Here is a 25504-nt window from a genome sequence, read left to right as displayed (position 1 = left end):
TTTTGAGCCCTTTCTTACCAAAGAAGCAGCTCCAGCCAAAATTAACTGAGCTGAAGTTTGTGTTTGAAATATGTCCATTTGGTCATTTCTTGTTTTGAATGAAGTTCTATTCCATTCTTCACTGTAGTGATTTGAAGAATTTGTGTGTAAAGTTCTTTTTTACTTTCATGTTACAGTTAACTAGTTCTCAGTGCAGGTGCTAAACAACCTCTCAAGGAAGCTCCAGAAGAAAGTAAAATATATAAAAATCTATCCAAAGTCTGCAAATAAATTAAGAAACGAAACTGTAAAGTGTCACAAGATTTGTGGTATGAATACAAACCCTAAAACATAGTCTAAGAGGAGGACCAAAAGAAAGTCCCTGGGTCAGGACAAACCAAGCCAATTTTAAGTAAGGATCTTAACAGAAGCGTTGCACAAAGAACGGCATGGTTTTCCAACCACGTATTTCAATTCTTACACTATCAATTGAATAAAGGCAACAAAACCCAGTTACTCAGAAAACCTTTCTAGCACAGAACATATTTCAAAGGCAGTTCAGCTCACATTTCAAACAGCTATAGTTCTCATGAGGTTTATTGCCTGTCAAAATTAATGGTTAAGCTTTTCAAGTCAGTATGGGACTTTCTGCACTTCCTGATGTTATAGACATGCTGCTATTGTATAGACTAGTTAGTTGTTGTTGTTCTTTAAACTATGAGTTGGTAAAAACTTAGAATGTTTAGTTTTGCAAATATTGCTCCTCCTGGCTTATACATTTTGCATAATGTGTTAAAAGCACAAGGAGTTGATAGTCTTGTACAGATGCAACTTGACAATGTATTGACTTCCTAAGTTAACAAAATAAAATTTAAAAGCAAGTCACATAAAGCAACAATCACTACTGCAATCACACATGTATGTTGTAAGTCATCACTCCCCCACCCACCACACACATAACTTGCCCCACACATTCTCTCAGAAACACAAAATGAACTACGAGATTTACTAAATTACAGCCACAACAGCAGCTAACTGCAGCAGCCACAGGATTTCTTTCAAGTGAAGCACTCACCCTTTGCATTTAAAACATTGAACACTCTGAGCATTTTAGATAGTTTCAGTCATTCAGGCTCAAGTTCAGTACAGGATGCTTTTGCAGGTTACATGAATGCCATCATCTGCAACAAGACAACATTCTCACTACTCGTTACAAAAGTCACAACAATCCACACATCACCCCAGTGGTTTATTATTTTTGGTGTTACTCTTTAAACGTCTGCCCCACATTGGCAAGTTGCTAAAAAGGACAAAAAAAAAGAAAAAAAAGGAAAAAAAAACCCCACATTGCCTCCATACCTACAAAAAATCCTTGGCTTCTCCAGTTAGCAAGAATACAAACCATGGTATCCTCAGTGTTGGTTTGCGGGAGGGGGGAATCATAGGATAGAAAACACAGTTTCTGTAAGTCTCTAAAGCACAACCCTGTTGTTCCTACTTCAAAGTTATGAGATTTACTGAATGAAGACTGGACAAGTCATTCATGCTTTTCTCCTGCATTCAGAAAGGCACTGATAGATTACAGTGTTAAGTATTTATCTCCCAGTTCTTAAAGAACAAAGCCTAATGTGCAGAAAGCTGAAGTCTCTGAATAGCAGAAGTAGTTGTAGACACTGCGATGCCAAGAAGATAGTAATAGTGGTAGGGCTACAGTTACGAATGAAAATAACTGCAATTAAGATGCAAAAAAGCAGTGGTACTACTAAGACAAGCACATGCACATCCATTCTTGATTTGACAACACAATCTAGTCTAGTTCAAATAGCCAAGAATTTAACAGTTTTTTTGGGGGGGGAAAAAAAATCTTCAACAGGACAGCTGTGTCCTCATCTATAAAATAAGCAAGAAGAGAAAGATAAATACACATCTGAATCCATTAACTGAAGAGGAAACTCAAGTTGTTGTTTTAGAGCTACAGACCCTCAGGAAGAATAGTTTTCCATCTCATGTTACTTTTAAATCATCTGTTCTACTCTGCAGTTTTTATAGTTGAGTTCGAGAAAAAAGCTCCTCCTCACATGGGTCAGCCCATTCACTGCCACCTTCTGAAGCTGTGTCTTCAGAGCTGGAGCTATCACTGGAGTAGATCTTCTTCCTGAAGCCATTTGGTTTTGCCTCAGCATTTATATCATCTGCACATCTTGCTTCATAAACAGAAGAAACCTAAGGATTTAAACTCACAGTGTTGATGGGGAACAATAAAAAACATGCTTGCTTTTTTCTGAGCTGGCAGGTTATACAGTTTTGTAGTTGTTCAAGACAGAGGTGACAATTACAGGGCAAGTCCTCCACTTCCCTGACTTAGTCCACTATGCAGAAAGGACTGCAGAACAGCAGGAAAAAAGGTGGGGCCTTTATCATTTTTTCCTATTCCTTCATTTTAGGATTTGCACAAAACAGTTACCTCCAAAATTTGGTAGTATTAAATATCAAGAAAACACAGCACAGATCTGATTGAACTTCAAGCAAAACCAGTATATTTTCGGCTGAATCAGTAAAGCTATAGCAAGCATGTCAGCATAAATTTAAGTGCTATCATCACTATAGAGTTTAAAAGTGTATCAGTAAGTGCACGTTTTCCCTACAGCAAAAAATCAGGTTTTTGTTCATTAGCAGGACAGAATTCAGCATACATTATGTTTACGCCTTTAATTACTGGTCCTTTCTGCCTTCATAGTGCACATCAGCCCACTCTACGCTTACTGAAATTAGAAGTTGAGGAAAAAAAGACTCAGGTTTAACACACACGACAAGCAAAAGCCAAGCGTTCCCAAAGGAAACTGAGTTTGCTGAACTACTACAAGTACAACTCTTTGCACAAAGGGCTGTACTCCCCAAAGTACAACACTGAGGAGTTTTCAGAAAAACACTCAAGATGCAGAAGAGATTAAAACACAAAGTAAGGAAAGACAAGCTTTTGAAAGTTTTCATAGGAATTTCATTTGAGGCCAGACTGAAAACTTTGATGAAAGGAAAGACATGGTGGCACACCCTTATAAAATAAACAATAAACCTCCTCCCCCAAACCAATGACACACTTACCATATTAAAATCTAAAAGATGTTCATCATCATTGGATATTTCCTTTACATCTGCAAATTCTCCTACACCATTCTCTCCCTTGGCATTTGTATAACACTCTTACATTGTGTTTGTGGGGGTGTTTCAGAAGAAAAAGGAAGAAAAAACAGAATTGAGGAACACTGTTATTTACATTTGGCAGCTATTTGTGAAATTCACTCTCTAAGCCATGTAAATTCTGTGCTTGTGGGGAATTTTACAGTTTGACATCCTTAAAGAGAGAAGCATAATACCTTATGGAAGCTTCATCAAATCTTACCTGGATAACCAAATAATAAAAAAAAGAAGCTACTTAGTTAATGAAAACGTCTAAAATAGTAAGGTACAAAGAGCAAGAATTACTTTTTTACAAATGGTTCACTACATTTTTCAATTCTGATACTGCACAGTGTTTTAGATCATTCCTATTTCTATACCCATACAAAATATCAGGCTGCAACAGCAGCCTGATCCTGACTGAAGCTCAAAAAAAATGTGGTTTTTATGGCTGTGGTTTCTACTTACCAGAGTAAACTTCCGTGTATAATATCAACATATATCATATCGATATATATGGATCACATGCATCAATATAAAAAATACCCATACAGAAAACTGGATACAGCTAAAGATTTGTGAAAGAGTAACACTAGCTCTGAGGGTAAAGCTCTAGTTTTGTTAAACTTAGTCTAAAAGAGGAAATCCTAGAACTATTCTACTTCACAGAAATTCTGCCACCGTATCACGCACGTTCTGGACTCCATAGTATTTTATACTGTATATTCTGTCTTCCTCTGATGAAATAAGGTGGTGAAACACTGAGACAGTTACGCAGGTTCACCAGCAGATGTCAGCAAAAAGATGACACAATTCACTCACAGGAATTCAAGGATTACTCTGGGTAAAATATACTTGAGAGTGCGAGTCACTACATTTGCTAGTACAGTAATACCTCTGCAATTATCACTGTGGGAAAAAAAAAACCTTTACAATAGGACACTAAATATCTCTACTTTGTAAATACTGATTTTTTTTTCTAACGTGGGAGATTCTGTGACCAGTCCAGGAGGCAAATCAAAAGTCCTATAGGCATCAATTTATTCTCTTTCACTGTGCAAACACATTTCTATAGTTGGGAGTGAAGTAAGTTAAGATGTTCTTGAAAGTAATCCAAACTGTCCTAAACCTTACCAAAGTAAGGGCATTTAGGCACCAAGAATACCGATCAGTTGGTTGCACTTTAAGGTGCACTCCAAAAATAGTCCAGTAATAATTACTGGCTAATCTAATTCCAGATTATTAAGGAACCCACCTCTGATCAAAAGTTTCTTGCACTGAGCCTCTACCAACAGAAAGCATCAGATAGCCTGTCAATTCAATACTCAGAATGTTCTTATTTAACTTCTTGCCTTCTCCCCAGAAAAGGTAAATTGGTATGCAGGCAAAAAAAAGCTGTCTGGATTCTTGCCTGTCCGCTGAAAGCCTGGGCTGGGGCCAGCTGTCAGATGCTACGAATTCTTGGGAGGCAAGAGGGAGTGCTGGAAGCACACCTGCTTCCGCTTGCGAGCAGCCTGCCTACCAAGACTGGACTTACTCTCTGTGTGGCACAGAAAAATTCCCAGATTGTCACTGTGAAAGGAGTGGCCAAGAGGCAAATCCCTGTCCTTCCCAGCTTGAGAGAAATTCCACACATTCACTGAATAACTGGCATGTTATTTATGTGACCCCATAAAAGGTAATTATAATGTTTTCACATTCTTATAAAATTAGCTACCTAATAGGTATTATTCAGGTTGAAACATATTCAAAAATGTAATAAAGTATTTTCAGTGTCAGAGATTAATATTCTATTTATTTAATTACAGGCTCCGGAATTAAGTAAATTTGCATAAATGTTAAGACTATTTTAAAAGCACTTTCATTTAAAAACTATTTAGAAGCATGCTAGAGATCTATTACAAATGTAACTGAAGCATCCCAGTTCTCTCTCAGACGAGAATTTATTGTGGAAGTTTACTGGGTTTTTTTAAAATAGAGATGGTAGTTCCAATTCATCTGCAACAATTTAAATCCATAAGAAAGCATTTCATTCTAACACAGGTGCAACAGCAAGTTAGTTCAAACAGGCATAGCTTCTTACCTTCACACTGTGATGCAGGAAAAAGGGGAGAATAGAGCGCCTTTTCCCACCAGCATTGCTTTTCCTGGCTGCCACTCATTCTCTGCAGATTAGCATTCAATATAGGAAAGTGTTTAGACAATAATCACACTTCATTATGCCATAAATAATATACTTACATGTAAAGGAGGAAACTCTGGTATTACAATCAATTTGCTAGGTCTTACAGGTCACACTGTTGAATTTCTAATACTAATGGGAAAGGGCTGTCAAACTACAATAGAACATCCGTTATCTGAACTCTTATACTCAATATGAACTCCACACAGGGGCTCATACTTTGCTGATACAGAGTTGTACAAACCAGAACAAAAAGATGAATTCCAGCCCTACACTGTATATAATCTAAGTACGAAACAAGAGAGAACAGATAGCTACGCAAGAGATGAGAATATAACGAAACATTAGTCAACAGGACAAATAGTTCAGTGTAAAAGAAAACAGAAAAGAAAGCAAACAAAAAGTGGCAAAATTTAATGTTTAAAGTCCGGAAGGGTGAATTAGCAGTACCATTACCATCAATGGGATAACATAAAGTTAAACTAGAGAATGAATGTGTCAACATGAGGAAAAACTGGTTATGAGGATGATTAGTAAGTTGTCTTTATGCTAAAAATAATCTCAATCTACTCATTAAAAGTGCCTAAATACTCTCCCCCCGCCCCCCCCCATATTTGAATGCTAATTTAAATTTACCAGAGCCCTTTCCTTGTAAAATTAATGGACATGGCTAAAATACCAAAGGCTTGTCACAACAGCCATGTCCCTAGTTTTATGACTGCATCTGTGGTAACCCCATTAACCTTCAAAAGATGATGCCAGCTTTTAACATCCCCTATAGATATTAGATAGAATGATTCAAAAACAAACTATAGTGCAACTAGCTACTAAAAAACACTATCAAATGAACGTCAACACTGAGTCTCTATCCAGCCTCTTCCTCTGTAAACCTGAGAACATTTAAGCATGGAAAACTAACAAGCCTCCTTTTGTTCCTCTTTTGTAGAACTACAAACCTATAGAGCCTAAACTGACAAATGCTTATTACTTAATAAAGAGAAGTCTCTCTCAAACCAAATAAGCAGCTCAAGAGTGCTCTATTCAGAAGCATCTGCCAGATTAAACTTTTTCTCCCACGAAATTCTGCTATAATGAATATTGAAATTATCCATGATGGTTTCCTCTCATAACACCGAGGAATCACCCTCCAAAAGCTTAAACCCCAACTCCAGAAAAGGGAGTTCTTAGAAAGTTAAACCATAGTTTAAAAAAAAAGAAAAAAGAAGGAAAGAAAGAAAAAAAAGAAAGCTCAAGAGTATTTGAAGCAGGACTTCATAAGAAATATGTGCATTTACAAATGAATTCAATCACAGAGGCCTCACTCTGCTGCTAACTACAGATAGAGGCATCTATATTCCACAGACACAATGCTTTATTAACTTCAAAGTTTCCCATGCTGCTGGTGTCACACCTGCACTCAGATCTGCACAGGTGGTAAGCTGGATGAACGACAGCGGGTTACAAGCAAAGCCAGCTTGAGTCTGGCAGGGTATAACAAGCTGCAGCAGTGTTGCTTCCTGGGCTAAGTCACCATCAGAGCCTATGTATCTGCTTCAGGATGGCTCGGTGACTGAACTGATGCTGGCTGCAGGCTGCCTCAGCTCCCACGTCCTTCCACCACTGCCTTGATACCAAAAGAGTTCAAGAAAGCCAGAGACACGTCTTTTGGCTGCACGCAGAAGCAGCCCAGCAGGGCTTCAGTCTGAGCTCAGACCTGGCCCTCTTGCCCCCACACTGACCCTTGTGGAATGACGTGTGTTATTTCTAAACCAGCGTTAAGGTCAGATGTGTAAAGCAAAAGGACGGATGTAAAGACCCACTATCCATACTAAAGCCATTTGGGGGTTTTGTTTGGGAGGTGACGGGGGACACGGGCTGATGTCCATTTTATACATTCACTGAAGAAAACCATTTTCTCTTACAGTTGCTTAGATGTTTACTACGATTGTACAGTCTGTCATGATGAAAATTGCTGAAAATTAAAGAAGTACCCTTAATTAGTAAATAAGAAATACCAACTCCAGAATAGTCCCATGACTTTACCTTCCTTTTCTTTCCCTTTTAAAACTGCATTTTCCATTTATGCCACCTCCTCCTCTCACACATACTCACGTGCACTTCCAGTATTTTATCGAAAGTTTTAATAAATTTCCCAGCCACCCATCTAAATAGCTATTATTCTCAATTGTACTAATATTAGAAATTACAAGTGGAAGTCTTTCCCCTCTGAAACTATTCATATTTATTTTACTTTGTTCTTAAATACAGCTCAAAGACAACATGGCAAAACTAACTGCGATGCTGTTGCACTCCCAGTCTTGCTGCAGGTCTGAGAGAACACTGATGGGTTTCCTTTCTTGTTATACAGCTAGACATATGATAACTAAGGCTTCTCTTAGAGCTTCTGGTTGAGGATATATAAAATCACTTGAGGACTTTAGCATTCACTGGCGTAAACACTACAGTAATATTATAGTTATGAAAGGTCCCCCTCCCCCCAAATCCTGGCAGATTTCAGTCACAATTGTCTATGAATTTTCAGTAGATTCAGGTCAGAATTGTGAAGTTACATGCAAAAACTAAAACTTCAATTCTGCTTCTGTCCCCCTCTCTACTGAGAGTTAAGCCAACAGCAGAAAAAAAATCATTTTAATGTTTGCTATTGTTTGTATAAAAGTTTGAAAGAGTAAAATAGTTTCAAAACTTTAAATAGCATTTATATGTTTTTCATTGGCATCTGGCTCACATCTGTTCCTTCCAACATCATTTTATGTCTGTTTTCTCAAATGAACCTTCCTAAGAACTTCATACAACAGCAGGGCTGTCCACTTAGGTCTTTTATCCAAAATCTCAACTGAAACTTCTGGTATACAAAAGAACCACCATTCTTTGCAAACATCAGTACAAATACTTTCTAAAGGAATAAAAGCAAGTATTAGTTTCTTTCAACTAAAAATCCTAGTGCTGCTTCAAAGATCAAATTACAATGAAATGACTCTGTAATCTAGCTGAAGTAGCTAACACGAAGGAGAGATTTTGTGAGCCTAAGTGGATAATGACCATTTTAAACAGCGTATTTGATCTCCAGCATCATGATGAAATAGCAATTCGGTGTCTTGTTAAGGATACAATTGAAAAAAAGGGAAAACAAGCAGGGAAGTGAAAGATTGTTTCCTGCACCATGAATGCCATTTCCTACAGCTGATGAGATTTTTTCCTCACCTCTTCCACTCATGCACATATTTGAAATAAAGCAGCCAAGGAAGATTACTGTTCTACAGAGTTTTATTGTATTGCTGCTTTCTTCGCAAGACTGCTATGGACACCAATATGTAATTCATTAGCTGATGCAGCTGCATTGCGAGAATGCAGCAGAATATCATATCATATTGCTCTGGGGAAAAGGGCAAGCTGCGTTGGTGAACACGCTTCAGACTCCGGAGCTGGGCCTACCAGAACGAATGCCCAGGAGGAGCATTTTACTCTTTTGCTCGTTTTGCTTGTGTAAACTGTTCCATACTCACTACAGCAAGGGACGTATCCAACACCACGGTCTTCAACTGTGACTAGGAGGCAGCCTGATAAACAGCACATTTGAGTGGTACTGTTTGTTTGCTGACATTAGATAAAATTTAACCATAGTTTCTATATGACAGGATGCCAAGCCAACTTTTAGGAATATCTTTGACAGGGGCATTTAGGCAGGTGAGGAAGCAGTGACTACCAAAGATGGGAAAGACCAGGTCTAGAAGTATGAAAGCAGAATTCATAAAAAAAGATCCATTCATATGATAAAATTATAAACCTGGTACTGTCACATCTGCAATATGAGGTTTTATTACCCGAATGATAAATGCATAGATGGAAAAGCCAAGGAACAAAAGGAAGGACAAATTTGGAGGGGGCAAGAGGGTGGGGTTCCTTCCCCCTCTCCTTATGTGTACAGATGTATTAAAAGGTAAGTTCATATTGATAAATTTAAAAAAAAAAAAAACAAAACACAAACCCCAAAATATCTATTTTACTTATATTTTGTTATATATTAAAAAAAAAATTTCTCCTTAGGTAAGACCTTGATTGCTCACACAAGTAGTTTATGAAGAAATTACTTTATTCTTTCTTCTTAGCAGAAAATAACAGATAGTTTTATTCTGCAACCTCAAATAAATTTCTTAAAGAGCATTTGTGAATATGCAACACATTTTTTTTCCTCTACCAAGAACTGGTATAGGATGTGCTTAACAACTTAAATCTTATTTTATCAACAATAGGGGGAAATATTAGTACGATTTTTTTTGCTGTTTCTTAACTAACAATTTTGTATGAGGTAGCAATCATTTTTTGTTGATTGCCTTGCTTCCATAACAAGTCCACAGCAAGTTCATATGGCAGATGAGTCATTTGCTAGTTAGAAAAGTTACATTGGTCACAACTTTATTCTTCAAGCAAACTTTATGCAAAGCATCCTCTCCGAGCTGGAGTCTACAGTTTTAAGGACCATCTGCCTGAAGGTCTTGAAAAAAGGGCACTGCCAGTATTTTATGAAAAGTTTTATTAAATTTTCCAGCTACCCATCTAAATAGCTATTATTTTTCATCTAAATTGGTATGCCTTTCAGGATAGACTATTTGGGCTTTAGGTACTAATTTGAAAACACCAGCATTGAATACTCCTACACTTTCGGAATGCATGCTGACAAGGATCACGGTAGTGACAAGAGTTTTGCAGAATTTGAACAGAATAAGCACTAAAGCCTCATTATGATCTGAATATTATCTGAAGTGTTATGACTGACCAACCATATAACCAGCCACAGAAAAAGTAAAAGTCATATTAATCTGTAAGTACAAATTTCCTGCTCTGCAACCCCTTACATGGGGTTGCATGAATAATTTAGAAGAAACCCATGAATAATTTAGAAGTCAAAGCAGCCATGAATCCATTGAGTCCCATTCCAAAAGATCAGATCCTAATTTTAGTTCAACAGGTACCCTAGGAAGATACACTCGGCTCAAGAAGCTAGTCACAAATGAACAAAGGGAGCCGAGTCCAGACTTCATAAATCTATTTGGAAGTCACCTAATTCTTGAATTTCACTGAAAATATATGTGTGAGGGACCCTATGAGATCATCTAGACTCTACTCTTGCACAAAGCCGGAATCAACTACAATGCACTATTCCTACCCTCTAAATCTCTTCAAGAGAGAATTTCCACTGCTTCCCTAAAAATAATTTAGCCTTACAGTAAGCTCATTTTCTGGTTAGAATTCTTTTTCTTCAATTTCCCTTGCTGTGATTTAAGGTCATCACATCCACTTCCTTTGTGTTTACCAGAGCCTACAGGATAAGCACAGCTTTGTCCTTATCTCCTGTAACTATGAACATGGTTTCTGCAAAACTGCTGGGTTCTTCTTCAAGTTTCTTTTTTTGAGATAAAACCACCCCAGTTCCTTCACTCTGTTTTCAAAAGTGGTGATCTTCATGTTGTTCTCCTCAGGACATCTTTCTTGATACAAGGTAATGGGAGCTGAGGCCAGTACTCCAGCAGAAGGCTTTCCAGCTTTTCAGCTACACAGGAGCAATTACTTCCCCTTTTACAGAAGGGCTTTCCTATTTATCTATCACAATGGTTTCTTTTGCAGTGTATCATTGCTGATTTATGCTCAGCTTATGATCTACTTGGTGCTTTTCAGTTTCATGTCATTTCTTCATCTGTCACTTCTCACACTGTGTTTGTGAAGAGCATTATTATTTTCTTTAGAAGTTTGTATTTGTCCCTGCTGGAATGCATTTTATTTTTCAGACCATTTCTCCAATTTAACAACCTTTTGATTCTAATCCTGTCTTCCAGTGTAACTGCAGACTTTCCCAGTTTGATACCATCAGGGATTTTCATAAACATGTATTTTACTCCCCAGATCACAAAAAATTAATCATCTCCCTTGTCGTCTAGTAAGCCACTGACTGTTATTTTGAGTGTGCTATCTTTTTGCCAAACCAATACTCAGAAACTTTCTCACTTTCCCAGGCATCCATGCCATTTACTGGTTAAAACATTTATTTAGGAAATTTAAGAGAGTCATTGGTAATAACCCAGGTTCCATTTTCCTCTTTAAAAAGATGGAAATGTGTTTGCCTTTTATATATTTTCTATCTTCTGTGTGTTCTCAAACAAGTATTCTACTAGGCATTTTTCAAATCAGTTGCTGCTCCTCATGATATTTAGCTGAATATTCCTATGACTAGCTGAAACAGTGCAATTTATCTGTACTACTCCTTTGCTTAATTGTCTTTTCACCAATTCAAATGACAAAAAAAAAAGCACTAAACAGTACCTTTTTGACATTATCTTTTCATAGCTTTCCAAGCTTGTTAGTTCTGTCTCTCAGAAATATCCTTCAGTCATTTTTTCTGTTTCTGGTTTACTTCTAGGACTTTCAGGTGTACCGAATCTTTGTTTTATTGGCTTACTTTATACCTTGGGTTTTTTCCTCATGATTTTTATACTGTCATTGTGAACTCCATCTTTTTAAGGTCCCTCTCATACAAGATACTTTCATCCTTCAAAATCTCAGCAAATGAATGTCTTACTAATTAGAAAACTAGAGCTCAGAGTCTTTGTAGGTGTTTTCATCATCCGCCACCATCGGCACGTATCAAGAACCGCCTGGACCAATCCTTTCTCAGATAGCCCCAAAGTTACTCTCTTTTTTACAATTAAGTCCTTTGCTTTGTATGTGGACGACTCTACATGCTCTTGAATATTTTTCCCACTTGATTCTCCTGATTTTAAGGCATAAAGCAGACCCCTCTGAATTTTGTCTCCGCCTTATCACTACCCAGGCTTATGGCAGGTTCTGTCCTACATTATTGACCTCAGAACCAATGTATGCAAGGCACCCCTCTTCCCTTCCTCTTGACAGCCCTTCCTAAGGGAGTTATACACTTACATTGCATTACTCCAGTCAAGCAAAGTACCTCACCAAATCTAATGGGCCAATTAAGTCATGAGATCCATAAACACTTACAGTTTTTGCCAGTAAAATTTCCTCATCCCCAAATGCATTAGGCATGTTCAGACCTCAAAAGTTTGGTACTGATTCCAACAAAACCCACAAGTCCTTTATCTATGTCAAGGACTCAACAGTATAAGCATTCTTAGGGCACACCTACTAGATCAGAGCCCATATAACATTTGTTCATAAGAGATTCAATGTTGTTATATTCAGAGACCATTAAATGGACCAGATTGTGTACTTACCCATGACTCCATAGCTAAGCGGTAAGAGCATTTACTTGGAAGAAAAAGGACTGTACTTCTGCAGGTATTTTTTGTGGGCTTTTGTTGTTGTTGTTGGGGGGGGTGTTTTTTGTTTGGTTGGTTTGGGGGGGGGTAATCTTAAGGCTAGGTATATAATTATCATTCACCCTTTAAGAACTTCAGAAGGAATTTGCTGATAGCTCCTGCAGCGAAATATGCTGCAAGTCTAAAAGAAGTGGCTTAATATAGAAGGTAAGAGGGAGGAAACTGAACCAGATTCTCCTACAGTCTTATAAATAGGAGGTATTCAAAGATGTGTGTTTGCACAGCACGTATATAATTCAAGTTTATGTGTTGCAAAACAGAATGTTTTACTATTACACTGTGGTCTACATTAGTATTTTCACACTATTATTTACGCAAAACTATTGGAGGTACCTCAGAACACAACTCAAACTTTATGTCAGATAACAGTGAGTTAAACAATAACTTTAATTTCTATTGTAAGACAGTAAAAGGAAGCACAAAAGTTTCGTTTAAAAAAAATCCTTTACAAATATTGACCTATACTAATCAGTCAATTCCATAGCCTCTGCTCAAGTTAAAACTCTTTTTCCCATGCATGACGCGTGGGGTATCCAGGAAGAATGCTCCTCCTAAGCCATTCTAATTCTAGGTATTTTATATTGATTTTGTTTAGCGCTCATGAAAATAAATAATATCACTCAAAAAGAAAAAAGTTTGCACACAGAAGACATACTTGCATGACATTTGCACCCTTCCTGCACACAATATAATTACCATATTTACTGATTAAAGTTTACTTCATAACCAACATATTAAAATTGTTTTAATGCTTAAAACCCCCTCTTCTTTTACAGATACACTTAACTACAATAATAAATTTGGATAAATGTTCTCAAGCCAAAAAGCCTATTATCTTCAGACGCACACTAATGGCTCTTAGAAAAGCCCAGAGTGCGCACACATCCTCTTGAGACAGGCGAAATACAGGAGGGCTAGTTAACCCAGTCTTTCTGAGTTTAGGTTGTAATCAGGCTCCTCAGGTCCCCTAGGAAGAGCTTAATTGCAAACCAAATTGGAGTCTAGACTGCTGAGACGGTTGTTGGCCCTTTGTACTTCTTAGTGGCTTATATTTTTGAAGCGATGAAAATGCCTACAAAATCATGTGACCTGAGCAAGGGAAGCAGTTAGTTTTCCTCTTGCACTAAGGAACTTAAAGAAAATAAAATACCAGCGCTTTTTGAACACTATTCAGTACCAAAGTTTTTTTTCCAACCTCATACCTACCATAAACTATGGAACCACTGTAAACTTATCTTATACCAGCCACTTACTACTTTCTTGAATGGATCAGTGGTTGAAGCGAAGATAAGAATAAATATCCTCATGGAGCACTAAGCATCCAGAAAAGAGATCTGAAAAGGGCTGGAATGAACTTTAGACTCTTGCAGTCACAAATAATGTGTTATACCATTTGTTCATTCATTATGCCCTACTGCATGATGAAGTTAGATTCTGCTTACTCCTGGCAAAAGGTAAATTCCAGAATCTGTTCTGACTTACAGTCTAAGTTTATTAATTTTTTTGGTGACTCTTTTTGCAAGGCCTGGCACAAACCCAGAAACTTCGCAGACTCCAGAAAAGATTTTGAGCCACTTCATCGCCGTTAACTTAACAGAGCAACAGGAACCAAGATGTCTAGAAAGGGCCTGGAAAAGTCATAGATTTGATTCTCTTATGCAAGCAGCAGACATCAACTTATTGACATTGGGAAAAGGAGTTGCAATAGCAATTAATTTAAAGGGGGATGAGAGGAGAAACAAATGGGGAAGAAGGAAAATAAGGAACTCTGATTTTGTTCAACAAAAAGATTAGCTTTAGTTTTAGCAAGAAAAAGGTTAGCTTTCCCATACGTGAATTAGTGTTTCAAACTTGTAATTGAGGAGTATACAATCGCACAACACAAGCTGGGTGCAACTCTTCAGCTGAAAATGAAAAAAATTCCCTCCTAATGTAGATACTACAACTGCTGACTATGTGGAAAAGGAGGCTGAAGAGGAAAAGAAAACGTAAGATGCAACTTATAACTATCCAGACAACATCTCTGGGCTGGCCGCACAACGAAACTATTTTAGAATATAATAGACTAGACTATTTCAGTTGGAAGGGACCTACAATGATCATCTAGTCCAACTGCCTGACCAATTCAGGGCTGACCAAAAGTTAAAGCATGTTGTTAAGGGCATTGTCCAAATGCCTCTTAAGCACTGACAGGACTGGGGCATCAACCACCTCTGTAGGAAGCCTGTTCCAGTGTTCGACCATGCTCTAGGTAAAGAAACGCTTCCTGATGTCCAGTCTGAACCTCCCCTGGCGCAGCTTTGAACCATTCCCACACGTCCTGTCGCTGGATCCCAGGGAGAAGAGATCAGCACCTCCCTCTCCACTTTTCCGCCTCAGGAAGCTGTAGGGAGCAATGAGGTCGCCCCTCAGCCTCCTTTTCTCCAAACTAGATAAGCCCAAAGTCCTTGGCCGCTCCTCATAGGACATTCCTTCCAGCCCTTTCACCGGCTTTGTTGCCCTCCTCTGGACACATTCAAGGACCTTCATTTTGCTGGTCAAATATTGCTTCTAAAGAGCAGAGGGAGCTCACAGCAAGAACAACTTGGATATTTTTGGCTGGAAGGGTTTTTTGCTCTTGATCATTACTTAACCTATGGCTACAACAACCTGAAAGAAAACTCCAAGCTTAACTCATAGTTCCAGTTAGGCCTCCTTACAGTACCATGGTAGTGATGGATATTTTGCATCCATGTCTTCTTTTTTTTTTATGTCTATGCTGGCGAGAGAACATTTTAATTTCCAGACAATTATGCCTTTCTACAAACCTTTCTTTCCTGAAGTTTACATCCAATAATTCAACTCCAAATTCCTCTATTTGGAAGTAACTGTAACTCATATTGCAAAGACTGACTTCAGATCTTCGTCTTCAAAATTTTAAAATAGGTTTGAATCAAAATCAGTAATATCTCATTACTCAAACTTTATGCACATTTTAACACATTATATGTAAATCAGATAAGCTAAAAAACTAAGGTAAACAGATTTTAAAGTCACATGAGTGTACACACGCATATATTTCTAAAGGTAAGCAAGATGACACCGTAATGCCTGAAGATGGTTCATTTTTCACAGAATCACAGAACGATTGAGGTTCAAAGGGAACTCTGGAGGTCATCATGTCCAACTCCCACTGCTCAAGCTGGGCCATCTAGAGCAGGTTGCCCAGGACCATGTCCAGATGTCTTGAATACCTCCAAGGATGGAGACTCTACCACCTTCCTGGGCAACCTGTGCCAGCGCTAGGTCACTCTTATTGTAAAAACGTTTTTCCTTATGTTCAGATGGAACCTCCAGTGTTTCTACAAAACTGTATTTATCTAGAGAACTACACAATTACAAACATTTAAATTGAACTGTCACATGACAAATCGCTGGTTATCAGCTGCCAGCTGCAAATTCCATAATTTTATATATCCACATACCTCTTCAAGCTCTCCTGAAGAAACAGGATTATCCTCGTACGTGGGGAAATGGCACCCTGCTTTGCAACTGCAAAACCTGCTAGTCTCCTCACGTGGCTCCACTATTCTGCAGTTGACTTTGGAGCTCTCCATCGCCCTCCCATCTAGAGATTCCTTCATACTGCATTCTAAACAGGGATCTTGGTTTCCTACTGGCAACATCCCAGCCGACTCTTCTTGGGAATCCAATGATGTTTGTGCACTCTTCTCCATTCCAGACTTTTTTAATCTGGGAAGGAATTTTCCAGACTCAAGCTCTGATTTTCCGTAATAATGCCCTTCTTTTTCTGCATCTTCTTCCAGAGGTTTGAGATCTGCTTGTGGATCCTCAAATACATCTACTTGAGAAGGGACAGCAGTACTTCCCTCATCTTTTTCTGACTCAAATTCTGACTCACTTCCACCACCTGGAGAAAGTTCAGATGCAGAAATTGGGCGAAAGTGAGTCCTGGGAGAAATCCGTATAGCCCTGTACTGCGTTCGATCAACACCACATATCCTGGGGTGTAAAACCTCACTGTCTGAATCAGAGCACAGAATTGACTTAGGTTTAAAACTAGGGCTGAAAGATGCAATTCCTTCTGGCTCAAACGAACACTCTACATGAAGAACTTGTGAAAATGGATTGTTCAGGTCAAAGGAAGAGAATGAGTATTCAAGCCCTGGTTCTTCAACTTGAAAGTTACCACAAGCTCCCAGTAAGTCTTCATGGAAGATAAAAGAAAAACCCTTATTTAATCCGTTATCTCCACTCTTTGATTGCTCATTCTGTTCAAATGATACAAATGGCCTCCATAATTGCCTATGACCAGGGGCAAAGCTATTACCTGGAGTCATAAAAACATCTGTACCAGCTATTGTCACTACATCAGAAGCTGCACATTGTAATAAGCTCCCTTTTGAGTGACTAGGTGGCACCACTGCCCATTCTCCATCACTGTTAAATGTTTTGAGCTCCCCATACACACCACCAAGTATAAATGAGTTTTCTTTATCCTGGTTAACATCCCAAGGTTTTGATGGTGTAGTATAGTCACCACCATCTACTTTTGATAAATCATTCGAGACAAAGGCTCTCTTCTCTAAATTCTCCTTTTGACCTTCCCAAAGATGATACTCTGATCTCTGCACTGCTTTGTTGGGCTCCTGGAGGGTTTCAACTTTTGCTTCTGTATCCAAACAGCAGCAATAGTTATTTACATCAGTTGAAAACAATTCATCTTCTATTCCTTCTATTTCTACCATCGCTGCAGAATTTCTGTCTGTCATATTTGTCCAAATATCTTTAATAACCCCTGAGCTGTAGCCATCTCCATGTGGACTGCTTTCACTACACCCTTGTGTAGTTTCATAGTCTTTACTTTCCGCTTTTTCTTCTAGCTGAATACCACAGACAGATTCTAGCTTAGATTTTTTTTTGAAAATCAAAGTGGGCATTTCTCCTAAAGTTCTAGCTTGTTGCTGGCAGGTTTCTTCTGGCAAAAAATCTAGAATTTCTTCATCTACATAACTCGAAGACACTCTAGGAACTACATAATTGATATCTTCTGCATTAAATTGCGTGGATTCTTCATATGGAATATTTAAAGTCTCATTGTCTGACCGTGTTTCTTCCGAGTGTGACCATGGACTACAGGTTCTTGTTGAAAGATTGGAACAGTGTTCATTTTCATCAAAGGCACTATTTTTGGTCCATATTAGCAATCTAGACTGTGTTTTCCCAAGAATATTAGCAGTGCTACTAGAATCTGCATTTTCATTTCCCAAATTGAGTGTTTCAAAAGAAAATGGTAAAACAGAGTTACTGCATTGCACTTCAAACACTGAAAAACAAGAGTTTATACCAGACCCTTCATTAATATCTGAAAAGAGCTCTTGATTGCCAGCAAGCATGTGTGAATTAAGCATTGTGCTGTCTAAGATGGGGGAGAATCTGATCGGAGAATCTCCTCCAAAACTTTCCCCATCTGCATCACCAGAACTAGAAGATGAACAGCACTCCCAAAATTGAGCTAAATTACTAAGGTCTTGCAAGAACCACCCTTCAGCACCAACAGAGCTGGTCGAATCTGTCCATATTGCACTTTCCCCTTGCAACTCCATTCCATCTAACACTATGCAACATTCTGCCTCAAAATCAGTTTTTTCTTTACTCTTTTGTCGAATCATATTTAAAATCCGACTCTCCCCTTGCATCGTATCTGAGGCACCAGGATCCAACATGGATTGATCAATATCCACTTCATAGAAGTGTGTTAGTTCTGACAGATGAATATCATCTAAATATTTGTCGTCCTCTGGTTGAGAACATATTGAGGTCCCAGCGAGGTCAATATCCTCATTTAGAACTGCAGGCATTTCTACAAAGTGACCATCGATGAAAGTACCTGCTGCGAGGTATGTTTTATGAATATTATTGTTGCTAATACAAAGACCATGCACTGATTCAGACAACTCTTCTACAGCCTCTGATGTTACGCCACATATATCTTCCCTGTTGCGGTACGTAGTCTCCAGCTTGCTTTTTCTGCTAAGAGGAACAAAGTACTCTGTAATCGGCTCAGTATACCACAAGGGTTCTTCTTTATATTCCTTTTCATTTCTGCTGTCTAAATACAAATCTCTTCCATCGCTACCGCCAGCTTCTTTTCTTCCAATTTCTTTTAATGGCCTTTTACCTCTTTTGCACAGCTGTTTGATGGACCCGCTGCTACTGCTGCTACTGCTTCCGCTGTGGACTTTTCTATCAGCCTTTTCACCAGATTTCACTGAAAGCCTGCTTTGCCCGTTACGCCCTTTTTTATTTCGAACCTCTCTTGTTTTGTGTCTTACTTTAATACATTTCATTGATGCCTTGTATTCACCTTGATTACCACTAGAACTTGAGCCAGCCTCACTGGATCCAGATGACCAGGAGCGAGGACGCATCTTTCCTTCAGACTTATGTCGGACTTGCTTTTTGTACAAAGCAGGCTTCTCTTCAACAGTGTTGTTACTAAACTTGTTTTCTTTCTCATTTTTACTTTTCTTCTGTTGGGTTCTTTCCTGTACAGTGCCAGATACTTTATTACTTCTGTCTTTAGTTACTTCACTTTCGCTATTGCAGTCCTTTGGAGAAGATGTATCCGTGCTAGTTGGTGGAGCAGTGGATGAAGATGAGGAGCTAGAGTAAGAGCATACTTTGGATTTATTCCATACAGTCATAATTTCCTGCAGGCAAACTGGCTTTTCAGAAAGAGGAGGAAATGCTTCATAGTACCTGAAAGCAAAACAGAAAGGTGACATTCAGATCACAGAACTTCAGACAGGCATTAAGATTAGAAAGTATTACTAAAAACGCATCAAAACACTACCAATCTAATTGCCAAAAAATCTAGTTTGCTCTACATATGCACATGCCACTCACTGCACTGTTTATTTGAATTATAACAAAGGGGAGATTAAGATAAGCTTTAAAAGTGCTTACATTAGTATGTTTAAAAATACACTGCCAAGTAAAACAATCCCATTTTTAGGGAGTACTAAACTTCACTGTAGACACAAATTGTGGATGCTTAAAACAGCGAAGGCCCGACTCCAGATTTATTAGATAATGTAGTAATTCACTACAGTCGTCTTAAACATGTTTGATTTAGAGGATAAATGAAGAAGTCCTGAATTTCAGTCAGTTCAGTCCTGAATTTCAGTTTTTTAAATTCTCCTTTGTGAAATGAGACACTATCTGTTAAGTTCTACATAGTCTGATCGTCCAGTTATTAAGAAAAAGCTGTTGCAAAAAAAGATTAGTTCTTGAGTAGTTTAAGATGCTTAACAGCTTTGTGCAACAGGGACAAAATTAAAATACGGTTTTCTGCAAGTTTAAAGTAGTATGTGTTTGACAGTAAAGAGATTTATACTGAATCGCATATATTTAAATGAAAACCTATTAAAAAACATTCGGAAGTCAGTTAAGTTAAATCCACATTAGCACAATCTATTCCCTGAAGTATAATCTATTTAGCAACACTTCTACTAGATTGTTGCTAGCAATGGTTATTATTAAGAGATACAGAAGCAGTCATATCTCCAAGAGAAGTCAATGATAAAACTCCTGGGTACTTCAGTAACACTGTACTCAGGTACTTGGTAACTAGTAGACCACTTTGGTTATAAAGAGTTTAAAGGTTATAAAAGAGTTTCAGTTTCCCATTTCTGCAACAGAAGACAAAGAGTTCTGAACCAGATAGGACAAGGGGGAATGGTTTTAAACTAAAAGAGGGTAGATTTAGACTAGATGTAAGGAAGACCTTTTTTACAACGAGGGTGGTGAAAGACTGGAACAGGTTGCCCAGAGAGGTGGTAGATGCCCCATCCCTGGAAACAGTCAAGGTCAGGCTGGACAGGGTTCTGAGCAACCTGATGTAGTTGAAGATGTCCCTGCCCACAGCAGGGCGGTTGGACTAGATGACCTTTAAAGGTCTCTTCCAACCCAAACTATTCTATGATTCTATGAACCCAGGAAACTGATTCTCTCCCTGCAAGTCTAACGTGTCAATTACTGCCGTTTTAAAGGCTTTTCATTTGTCTAGTTGACTTGGTCTTCAGGAAACTAAAATACAGTACGGTTTGAGTTCTGCATATAGTCAAAAGAAATCAGTCGGGACTTTGCCAGAAATTAAACTAGCCTATGGTACCAAATGCTTATATTTAAATATATAAGATGAACAAAAGAAGATGGCAGGAAAAAAATGTATTTCTTAATATCCACAAAACTCCAGTTTCCCCACTAAGTTAACTTCACTGTGTCAAAATATGGGAGTAAAAGGAGAAAAGAGAAAAGCATCTCAGATAATAATAATAAAAAATGCATACATTTCTACTTGATCCTTTGCTGTGGGAGATAAATCAGTCTCAGGAGACAAAGAGCCTTCTAACTTTTTGTGAATCTTCTCCTCTGTTTTGGAAGAAAATTCCAAATGCTTAACAGAAAAATTCAAAAAACCAGTGTATTTTGTAACAGTATTTAACAAAAAGCTCCAGGATGTATACCTGTAATAGTAGTAAATTTCCATAAAACACTGTAAATAACAGAATAATTTATAGTCTGGTTATTATACATAAAGAAATTATAAGTTACCAGCCAAGATTCAAGTTTTCCACAGTTGCCTTGTTAAGCCCTGCAAATTTCACCAACATGACTGGCTAGCAGCTGCATGCAACTTCATGGTTAGAAATGCCCCCACTAGGAGACTTCCTATTGAATTTGTAGTTATTTCATATCCAAATCCTTATCTCCTTCTTGCATTGCTACATATAAAAAAAAGATTTTTTAAAAAAATCAGCTATTTAACTAAATATTTTTATGAATGGTTGCATCTAACTTCTCATGTATTTCACTAAAAGGAAGTACCCCTGCAGTAGTTGCTGTGCTTTGGGTGGGTGTGAAGGCGTATTTCCTGTGTGAGAGGTGACTCTAAAGATTTCTAATTCTTTATATTAAAATCTGTAAAATACCAAAAAAATGCTGTGAGATACACACTAATTTTACTTTTTTATCCAAAATAAATAGTCAAAATCACCTTGGCTCAGTAAGAAAGTGTCACAGCATAGCACTACGAAATACTAAGAGCTGACTAGTAACTACTGTTTAAAAACAGAAAAAGGGAATGGAAACAGCTAAAATCATGCTTTAAGCAGGTAAATATTTATCCCTTATTTACTGCTATTTATACTACACGATAAGCATATTAATTTTACTGTAAGTGTCAAAGGCAGCTGCTATGCACCTGAACAAACATTTATATGCAATGAACTTTCATTGGAGACATCACAATTTTGTATTATGCTCCCTGCCCTACGCTTGACAATATAAAGTCCCCATTATCATTCCCCTAAAGCCTGGAAATTTTAAGCACACCTCTCTGTAAGGGCTACTTGGATGCTTTTCACAGGAATAGCTAGTATATAACAATTTTGAGGCCAATCTAGTCTTTGCAAGTATCAATACACAAAATACAATAATTTATTTTGACTTCTTTTGGTGGGGAGGGGGATGCTGAATATGGAATATTTACTAAAAAAGCAGGCATAGCTGGATAAGAACAGTTATAGCTTTTCATGAGGAAAACTCCATTTGTGAATGGCTATTTCTTAGGTAAACAAGGCATACTAGTACAGAATTGCTTAAACTATTTGCATGAAATTATTCAAATGTATTTTAAAATTGCATGGCCTGTATTAAAAGCTACTGAATTAATAGCCTGCTCCCCCACCCCCACATCTCAGAATGTTACACAGTTGATAAATACAATATATGGCCTCAGAAGTTTAAAGATTTATTCCTCACCTTGCTTACTCTGAAGGTCTTTCAGTCTGGAGCAAAGCTCCTCCACTAATGTTTCAATCCCAGAGCTCTGCACAACAACAAAACCACGGGGGGGGGGGGGAAAGGAAAAAAGGGGAAAAAAAAGAAAAAAGAACATATAACTTACTAAAAAGAATATTCATCTTATAGAAAAACATCAATACAGTAAACATATCTTAGCAGACGTATTTTTCTTTTTGCATGGTAACTACGCATTAAAAAGCAACAAAAGTTATTACTAGGTATAAATCCATTCCTATAAATACATTAATTAGAGGTCAAAATGATTCCACGAAACACATAGATACATTCACACTACAAGTCACATTGTTGCATTATTGTATATCCAAGGTTTTGCAAACTCTGCACTGCCACATTTACTGCACTCTATCCCTTAGGATTTAGCCAAGAGTCTCAGGATAAAAGTTCAAGAATCAACTGATCACTAAAGATGCATTTTAAAAAGCTAAGCCTGACCCTTTTGGTTGCACAGTTTATACCTGTGAGAAAGGCACTGCTAAAAGGATACAGAAAATCAGGAGTGAAGATGAAAAGGAGAACAGTAGGAAGACATACACGTATAGGTGGTAGACAGGGAGAGGAAACGCTTCCACAGTATCTTCATGCAAAATGTATCCCACAGTTTTGCCAGTTTACAATGCCTAGTTTTTTTCTTTTTAAACATTGTGTTTAAAATGCTCAGGAGAGCAGAGGGAAAAATAAACACCTTATCTTCCCTAGAAGCCTCTATTTTCCTCCTTTATTCCTCCACATAAACCTTCCATACACTCAAGCTTCCTTTTAAATCCCATTTCAGTGTTATTCTCATGTGCTTCTGCTTCTACTATCTGCCTAGACTTGCAAGCAGTTCTAGATAAAGCAACAGCACCAGAACAGCAAAATACTGAAAAACAAGCACACACACGAAACGGTACAATATACTACCAACTGTCCCATAGGAGAAAACCTCGTGGAATAAAAGTTGAATTCCAGTCAGCGAAATACTAAATACCAACCTACAGCCCGAAATAACCATTCCTGTTGGAAGGAAAACCAGGTGAGGTGGGTACTGAGTAGATATTCATATTCTTAGTATTTTGATGCTCAGGGATCATGCTTGGAGATTACACTTTGCACTTTCCATAACTGCAAACAGAAAGCTGGAATCACAGCTAAACGCAGCAATCCGAAACAAGTGAGGAGGATGCAAGAAGTCCCCTGCACATTACTATACAGCTGGGAATGGTACTGAGGGAGAACTGTGCAGCTTCTTGTATCCTATGCACAGTTTCCTCACTAACAACTCCAGCATCTTGTCCCCATCATACTTGGAGATTCTGAGACTTAAACAAACCGCCTCCAAAATTATCTCACCTTCTGAACTTGACATGATCTTGTGTGCATATAGTCATGGAATATGCATTCTCCGCAAAGGTAATGCAGATCAAATATCAAGTTACAGAAATGCATAAAAGAAGTTTGATTTGCTGTGTCACCATGGTGGTATAAAGATTTCATTTTTCCAAGATCTAAGAGTTTCTCCTCTCTCCTAGAAATTGCTGAGAAATGTGAATATATGTTGCTAAAGCACAAGAAAACATTATGGAAAAGGGAATACTAATTTATACAGTGAAACCAGCTTGTTTAATTCTTTGTCAGAAACACACACTTGAAAAATCATATACTGAAGCAATGACTTATATGCTAACTTCTAAATTTTAATTATTTGCAGTCAACTGAGAAAGCAATTTTCTATTTCTAACTTCATTGCTGCACTGAAGTGCTAAATATAAACCTTTATGCCACATACTTAACTGAGGATGACTTAGCAACATTAAACTTTAGAAGGCATCTTCTGTATCAGTAAATTTACCACCATAAATTAAATTGCTTAGAAAGAACCAAGCAGCACAGTAATATAGACAAACCTATGTAGTTGTAATAATCGTCACTTTATGCCTATACCACTCCTGACTCCCTCCTCCTCCCCCCAAAAGGGCAACAGAGGAGGAGCTGGCCTTGTTTTTGCAGTCTCCGGACTGTCTAATCGAATGGACCTGTAGCAAATACTCAAAATCTAAGGAATATAGATTCACTTCCTTAACTTAATTATAACATCATGTCCAAAAAATCCCCAAACCCGGCAACAATATGCTCACCATTACACCGAAGAAGTGAAAACTTTTGGAATCAAACGCTTCATTTCCTCCTGTACCATGAAACTAATACTTGAGTCAGATGACATGCTGCATGCTGTCCTGCATAGCACGCTGATGTAGCTGGCGCTAGCTTTAAAAAAAAAGAAGGGGGAGGGGGGGAAAGGGGGGAAGACGGAGAGCCACTGTGCAGAATACCAAGTCCCTAGGGACCACTTGCTCAACCTCATACTGCAGTATATAAAAACAAGCTGCAGACTTAATGTAATGAATGCCTCAGCAATTATTTCATATATGACAGTGTTGTTCTCTGAATATGAGATTTAGTTACTGTATTTCTTCATTGTTTAAGTTAATGCATTGTAGTTGCAGCAACCCCAATGCCAGAAAGTAAGATATTCCAGGTACTGGCTTGGTTCAATAGGACACAGTCAGTTAACAAAATTAGGTGATCTGCCTGAACTGCTTTGCTTATGTTCAAATGTAAAGACAGTCCCCAAATAATACAAATACTGGAGTACTTTAAAAACATTTTTCAACGTGGAAGTGCCTAATTATGATTGCTTTTGTAATTCCAACACGAAAGGCTTAAATCTCATTATCATCTGTAAGATTATTTAAACTACTGACCCAGATTTCTACTAACCCTTTTCTCCCATTCAAACTACAAAGGGCAGCACATCATTTTTTTAATGAATATTTTTCATATTGCATAATAAAACTTCCTCCACAATGAAAACACATTTTATTCCGTTTCCAACATACTTCTACTTCCCTGCTTTAACTTACATCCAGTT

General features: G+C 37.9%; 1 protein-coding gene across 1 annotated transcript; it reads right to left on the bottom strand.

Moving 5' to 3' along the window:
- Positions 1–952: 952 nt before the first annotated feature.
- Positions 953–22612, bottom strand: KIAA0232 (KIAA0232 ortholog; the record flags this gene model as incomplete). The annotated part of the gene is made up of 6 exons (XM_009586055.1): positions 953–2202; positions 3082–3179; positions 5240–5321; positions 16170–19467; positions 21060–21141; positions 22534–22612. Coding segments are annotated over 6 exons (3819 nt in total), but the record flags the coding sequence as incomplete, so codon positions are not given.
- Between the last annotated feature and the right edge of the window lie 2892 nt (positions 22613–25504).

Source organism: Fulmarus glacialis, unplaced genomic scaffold (assembly GCF_000690835.1).
Source record: "Fulmarus glacialis isolate BGI_N327 unplaced genomic scaffold, ASM69083v1 scaffold17499, whole genome shotgun sequence".
Taxonomy (NCBI): domain Eukaryota; kingdom Metazoa; phylum Chordata; class Aves; order Procellariiformes; family Procellariidae; genus Fulmarus; species Fulmarus glacialis.
Note: the sequence above shows the minus strand (reverse complement) of the source record. Positions and strands in the feature narration are given on the sequence as shown.